Source organism: Macadamia integrifolia, chromosome 11, assembly GCF_013358625.1.
Source record: "Macadamia integrifolia cultivar HAES 741 chromosome 11, SCU_Mint_v3, whole genome shotgun sequence".
Lineage (NCBI taxonomy): Eukaryota > Viridiplantae > Streptophyta > Magnoliopsida > Proteales > Proteaceae > Macadamia > Macadamia integrifolia.
The window spans coordinates 20,363,226-20,369,872 of NC_056567.1; the positions used below are offsets into that span (position 1 = coordinate 20,363,226).

At 36.5% G+C, this 6,647-nt stretch overlaps 1 protein-coding gene across 1 annotated transcript in view; it reads right to left on the minus strand.

Moving 5' to 3' along the window:
* Nucleotides 1–62: 62 nt before the first annotated feature.
* Nucleotides 63–6,647, minus strand: part of LOC122092972 (alpha-mannosidase At3g26720-like) — a 32,463-nt gene continuing 25,878 nt past the window's right edge. Inside the window, exons 15-21 of the mRNA XM_042663259.1 lie at nucleotides 6,438–6,577; nucleotides 6,083–6,151; nucleotides 5,860–5,919; nucleotides 5,652–5,723; nucleotides 717–764; nucleotides 461–580; nucleotides 63–242 (exon numbers count right to left, since the gene is read on the minus strand). Of these exons, the coding sequence (XP_042519193.1) occupies nucleotides 78–242; nucleotides 461–580; nucleotides 717–764; nucleotides 5,652–5,723; nucleotides 5,860–5,919; nucleotides 6,083–6,151; nucleotides 6,438–6,577 (674 nt within the window). The 3' untranslated portion in view covers nucleotides 63–77. The remainder of the gene's footprint in view (nucleotides 243–460; nucleotides 581–716; nucleotides 765–5,651; nucleotides 5,724–5,859; nucleotides 5,920–6,082; nucleotides 6,152–6,437; nucleotides 6,578–6,647) is intronic.

Consider the following 6,647-nt stretch of genomic DNA (forward strand, 5'->3'; position numbering starts at 1 on the left):
CCCCCCCCCCCCCCCCCGCGAAAAGACTAGGTTAGAGACATAGGAAACTGAAACCCTCCAAAGACCTAGTTTTCTAATCACCAAGATAAGTTCAAAGCCCTGATTGTAGTAGAAAGGCAAATAATAACATAGAACATAGAACATATATCATAATTATACGTATATGGAAAACATACTGGGTAATAATTTCCAGCAATGGGTTGGTTCACTTGTAGGTCCCAATCTGTTCTATAATCGCGAATCTGCAGACAAAATAGTCTTTCTTTAAGCCAGTGAATAACAAAGTAGTTATACAATAAAATTACCCCAATGGCGAAATTTAAGAGAATTAAATCAGAGGTTTCAAAAGCAATATAAAAAATTGAAATTTATAATGACGAAAGGTAATGGAAAGTTTATCAATGTAATAACTAAACCAATTGTGTACAAATGCAGCATAGAATGCATGTGGGCAACATACCCTTTCAATGAAATCGCGCCCATTAGAATCTGTATAGAATGTCTTGTTGGTATCCATGGTAGTAGCGATTTGAGTTATAATTTCTTTCCCTATTCCATCATCAACAGGAATAGGGCCAATCTACATTGAGCATATTGTTAACAAATATAATCCATCAAGAATAATCAGTATCAAAGATCCATTTGATAACCATCATCACCACCACTGAGAATAAAACAAATTCATGCACGGAACAATGCACAAGAAGGTATCTTACACTGAATTCAACTTCAGCATGTTCCTTTGCCTTGTACACTCTGGTGACCTGCACATGGATGCAGTATTGAGCTGGTGAAAAGTCAAAAAGACATCCCTAAGGTGAGCATAAAACCTTAATCTCTATAGTGGAACCTACACAAAAAGAAACTTTCAGTCTCCTCTAGTGCTAGCAATAAACATATGAAAAGGCTGTTTATAGGCAGAAGCCCCAAAAATAAAATTCTCCCCAGACCAAAGCAATACTAAATGCTGTCTCTGCATGTTTTTTACAGTTAGAAGTCCCAAAAAATATATTTCTACCCCAGCTTTCCAAGTAGTACTAAACGCTGGCTCTGCATGGTTGTTAAAAGCACTTCAATTACTTTCTAAGCAACACTCCAAACTAAAGCATCAGGTAAAAGAGACAAAATCTTTCATCCCGTTATCGACAGTGTTTGCCCCTCTCAACAAGATAGGAGCACAGAAAGGCTTCACCCAATTCATTTTTAACTCCTCAAACAGAGACCCTAATACCTCAGTGGGAATGGACAATGGATAAAGAGGTGAGATGCAGATTTAGTGGAGATATATTAGTGAGACAAAAGCCTCTTGATATAAGATGATTGATTTTGGCAGGGAAACATTTTACTTGGATGAGTTTTGGGGAAAGTTTGGCATATTGTCCCTTCCAATGGACCGTTGATGCAAATACATCACCAAAAAGGGCTTGTTTAATTAGGAATAAGCCTAGGTTGGGTTGTATACATGCTTTGGTCCATGGGGTTTCCAATGTAATATGTCAATTTAATGGGCCTAAACAATGGGTAATAAGGCAGCATACGGGAAGGCTATTATTAGGACTTAATTTCTTATTAAGTTTATGTTTAATTTGTTTTGGGTTAATTCAATTGAACCAGTTCTATGTAGTTCAATTTAAGTAACATCTTTATTTATTTCTTTAGCTAACTTGAGTCATATGCTGGCCCAGAAAACAGAATAGCAGTATTGGTTTAGTAGAAACAGAAAATAGAAGAGAGAGAATGGCAGTAGCAGATCGATGGGAAGGGGAAGAAGAAAGAAGGGGTTTTCTCACTGGACAAAGAAGAAATAAGAGAGAGAAGGGGAAAAGAAGAGATCTCAAAGAAGAAGAAGAAGAAGAAGAAGAAGACAGCCACGCAAGGGGTTTTCCCAATCAATATTTTTCTTCATTAATCAACTAATCCCATAACTTGGGTTACATGCTTTATTTATAATAATATAAAATTAAAGCTTCCTACTTAAAGTCAGAGACTAAAACAGAAATAAAATCTCCTAAATCTAGACTAATAGAAATAGAAACAAAGAAGGACTCAAATTGGAAACTTGTTACCTATCTAGAAACTACCTAAAATAAAATATTGCAAATAAAATAAAATCCTAGAATTTGTTACATATCTTGAACTTCCTAAAATAAAAGATTACAAATAGAATAAAATCATAGAATATTCTAACATTCTTGAACCCAAATCAGTAACTTGGAACCCAAATTGGATCTGGGTCTTGGTCCGGGTTCCGGAGTGGGTTTGGGTTGATCCATCGAAGCGTTGCTACATCAATTCCCCTGTTGTTTAGAAAAACTCGTCCACAAGTTTTATAGGAGAGAATCAACACCACTTGATCAACATCCTCGATCAATGGCTCCAATGGAGTAAAGATCCAGTGCACCTCGCGATCAACGGTCATTATCTTTTGATGGTCGTCAACAAATGATATGACTTTGATCGGAATCGGATGGCGGGGCTTCACAAATGAGATCGGGCCATCGATCAGTTCTTCAGAAGCATCCTTCATCGGATCGTCCAGTTCATCTTCAACATCGACAGCAAAGCTTGATATAATGGTCCCTAGATGAGGGCACGGTTCTCAAGGTGTCATCACAATGTCATGAGTAACGTGACCTTGTTGTCCTCCGAGTTTCCGAATACGTGACTCTAAGGCATCAAGACTTATGTTATGTCCTGGAGGGTAAAGGGTACAACCTGTGCTTCCCTTTCTATCCTACTAGAAACCAGCTCTTCTTGGAAAACTTTAACCATCTTCAATGTCTCTTCATTCTGTCGAAGTAACCGAGTCCACAGTTCAAATGAGGGGGTGGTGTAATCAACTATTGGAGTAAAAAAGTTGACAGGAAATTTGCCCCAATACCAAATAATGGGGGGGCATTTATGTTGCCCAGAAAACAGAGTAGCAGTACTGGTTTAGTAGAAACAGAAAATAGAAGAGAGAGAATGGCAGTAGCAGATCGATGGGAAGGGGAAGAAGAATGAAGGGATTGTCTCACTAGACAAAGAAGAAATAAGAGAGAAGGGAAAAAGAAGAGATCTCAAAGAAGGAGGAAAGGGGGGGGGGAGATAGAGAGGTTGCAGAGAAGAAGAAGAAGGGGGGGAGAAGAAAGCCATGCAGGGGGGGTTTCCCAATCAATTTTTTTCTTCATTAATCAACTAATCCCATAACTTGGGTTACGTGCTTTAGTTATAATAATCTAAAATTAAAGCTTCCTACTTAAAGTCAAAGACTAAAACAGAAATAAAATCTCCTAAATCTAGACTAATAGAAATAGAAACAAAGGACTCAAATTGGAAACTTGTTACCTATCTAGAAACTACCTAAAATAAAAGATTGCAAATAAAATAAAATCCTAGAATTTGTTACTTATCTAGAACTACCTAAAATAAAAGATTACAAATAGAATTAAATCTTAGAATATTCTAACATCCTTGAACCCAAATCAGTAACTTGGAACCCAAATTGGATCGGGGTCTTGGTCCGGGTTCCGGAGCGGGTTTGGGTCGATCCATCAGAGCGTTGCTACATCAGCTTGTTAGGACTCAAGTTTGACTAGGTTATTGGTAGTGGAGTTGATTAAGGATTTGTCCAAGCCTACTCTCCAATTCCAACTCAAAATTCCTTCCTTATTTTAGTTTCCTAGTCAGTTTAGGTTACCTAATTGGTTAAGCATTGGGTTAGGCCTTCTCTTTTTAGTGTTGGCATCTATTTAGTTTTCTATGTAAAGCTGTAAGGGGGGGGGGGCGCCAGCATTGTACACGAAAACTGATTAATGAAAAGCCTGCCTTGCTTCTTTTCCATTGAAGATTTTTTGTGTTTGATGAAGAAATCCCTTGTGTGTGGTCAAGGAAAGGATTGGTGCTTAATCCAATTGACACCTTGCAGTGAAAAGCCCGGATGGATCATCTTCAAGTTCATGTTCTTTTTCTACCATTGTTTACTGGGTTAGCAAGGGCAAGTTTGAAAAAAAAAAGAAAAACGTTCATAAAAAGGAAAATTTTAACAAATCCATAATGTGATAACCTCTAAAGCAGAGATCGTTTTGCAAGAAGATAAAAACAAAGATATGGGTTGATCTCTTGTTCATTCAGTCATTAACAAGTAAGATCTATTCTGAATTTTCTCCAACTAAAGTCCCTGTTTCTAGAATTTGCATGTTTTTTGAGATTACGCAATCCAGCCGTTAGAATCTGTTCATATTTTGATCAATTTCAAGATTCATGATTGAAGAACTCGATTCAAATTTCAGATTTATCTGAGCATCCGATGTCAGTTATTTGGGATTTCCTAAACCACCCTTTTCACCATTAACTCACTGGTTCTTCACCTGAACGATTCTGGATTTCTGCATTCTGTTTTGTTCTTATTATCTAAGGCTAATACAGAATTGAATGTCTGATCTTAACCTAATTTCTGTTTGCCAATATTACCTGGTTCATGAATATTTTACCCCTGATCTTGGTTAATATTTTAGTTGCTGATTTCTGGTTCTGTTCCATACCAATTTCAAATCTGTTAATTCATATTTCAGACCTGAATTAGTCTGTTTGCCGAAATTACCTGGTTTATGAATATTTTACCCCTGATCTAGATTAATATTTTAGTTGCTGATTTCTGGTTCTGTTTCATACCTATTTCAAATCTGTTAATTCATATGTCAGACCTGAGTTAGTATAGATCGACTTTCCCTACTGCTGTTTTTCTGACCAAAATACCCTAGTCCTATTTTCTGTTCTGAATTATTCTTGGAATTAAAGATTTTGTCTATTGGCTACGTGATGTAGATCAAAGCACGAAGAAGAGTACAAAAATAACATTAAAATAAAAGTACTGTTCACATGAACAGTACCACACGATACTGTTCACATTGTACTGTTCATGTGAACAGTAACCGAAGGAGATATTTTAGGCTGTGAGTTTGTCGTGTGGAAGTGGGACTTCCAGAAGATATTAGTTTCTATTTACTTGTTTTCTTAGCTAGCAAGCAATTGAGTTTAGGAAATATTAGTTTCTAAAGTCTTAGTTTCTATTTTCCAGTTGTTTCCTAATTTATATTTTTCTATGTAATTGAGTCCAACCCTCAACTATATAAAGAGGTTGATTGTAGTTGCTGGAACACAGTTGATTAATGATATTTTGTAAGCATTGCTTGCCGATTTGTCTGAGAAAGGACGTTTCAACAGTTGAGATAGTGGGGGACAAGGGCCTAATGGGGAATATGACAAAGGGCCTCTCAGTTTTGAAATGTTTCCAGAATATTTCTATGCTGCGACTTGCCCATGAATATTTTTTGCGAAGGATCACATCCACAAGTTCAATGTTTTCACTGTGTACTACTTTGCTTTGGAAAATTTTCATGTTTACAAGTCAATTTGTCATCAATCTGTCCAAGTGTGAGGAGAAACCAATTGTAGATGCCAGGATGTTGTGCTGATTCAAGAATATACTGCCAACGTAAGCTGCAGGGTCACTTTCTGTAGCACACACATCACTATACAAGGCAGTAAACTAAATTTAACAAGGAGCTTAAAGGGAAAGAGAACACTTCAGGAAGAATTCTAAAACTGCTATGTGCAGATACCTAACAAAATCAATACATAGACTAATAATCCAGTGAACAAGAATGCACCTGATATATCCATGGATTAATGCGTTGATGTACTTCATCCAATATTGGTCCTCGGAGAACAGTTAAAGTATCCTGGAAAAGTGGAGCAACTCTTTTGATTTTCAAAAACCAAGTCTAATGAAGTTATCAACTTTCAGATATAGTAATTCATGGATCATTATGAAGGATTATATTTCACATCTTAAATATTTCAGAAGTAATTATGTACCTGTCCTTCAGAACTTATGGGAAATGTACCATTTGGACGGAAAACATATGCTCCAGAGGCCTTCAACAAATAGCAATAATAAAACATGGTAATTAATCAAAAATCCTTCCCCTCCCCTCCAAGAGATATTATGGTATCACAAATTTTATACAAGCAATTCAAAACAGCGATCAGATTTGCAAGACAAATAGGAGTAATTTCGGGCCCAGAAAAAGTTGATTACCTGAGGATCTTTATCAGTTCCATTACTTCCAGCGTAAAAACTGTATGATTGATGTAAAGATGCTTCGACCTTCAAATGATAAACTAAAAGACAATGATAATAGAAAATTCTAAAACATAAACAGAAAGTATGACCTATAAAAATATGATGAGAAATGACCTATAAAAATATGATGAGAAATGACCTATAAAAATATGATGAGATCATGAGAACACCCTTAACAACAATAACAGCAATAATATTTTCTTCTATTACACCAATAAAAGAAATGGCGGCTGGAATAAAAAACCTCAGAGGATAAAACACATGAGTTAAAAGAAATAGCTATGCAAGAAAACTGACAGGCATAACGTACCAAGCTTCTACTATTAATATACTGAGTAAGTTTGCCTTCATCAGTAGAATAAATAAGCTTTAGATTTCCTTGTCCAACTTCTATGGTACCATTTTCACTTCCTGCTGAAGTGAGTGACATTGATGCAATTGCACTAGAGCCTGCAATAAAAATGATAGAACCTGTCAGTCTGCAAAGCCTTTTCTGCTCTCCACCCCCCCCCCCCCCCCC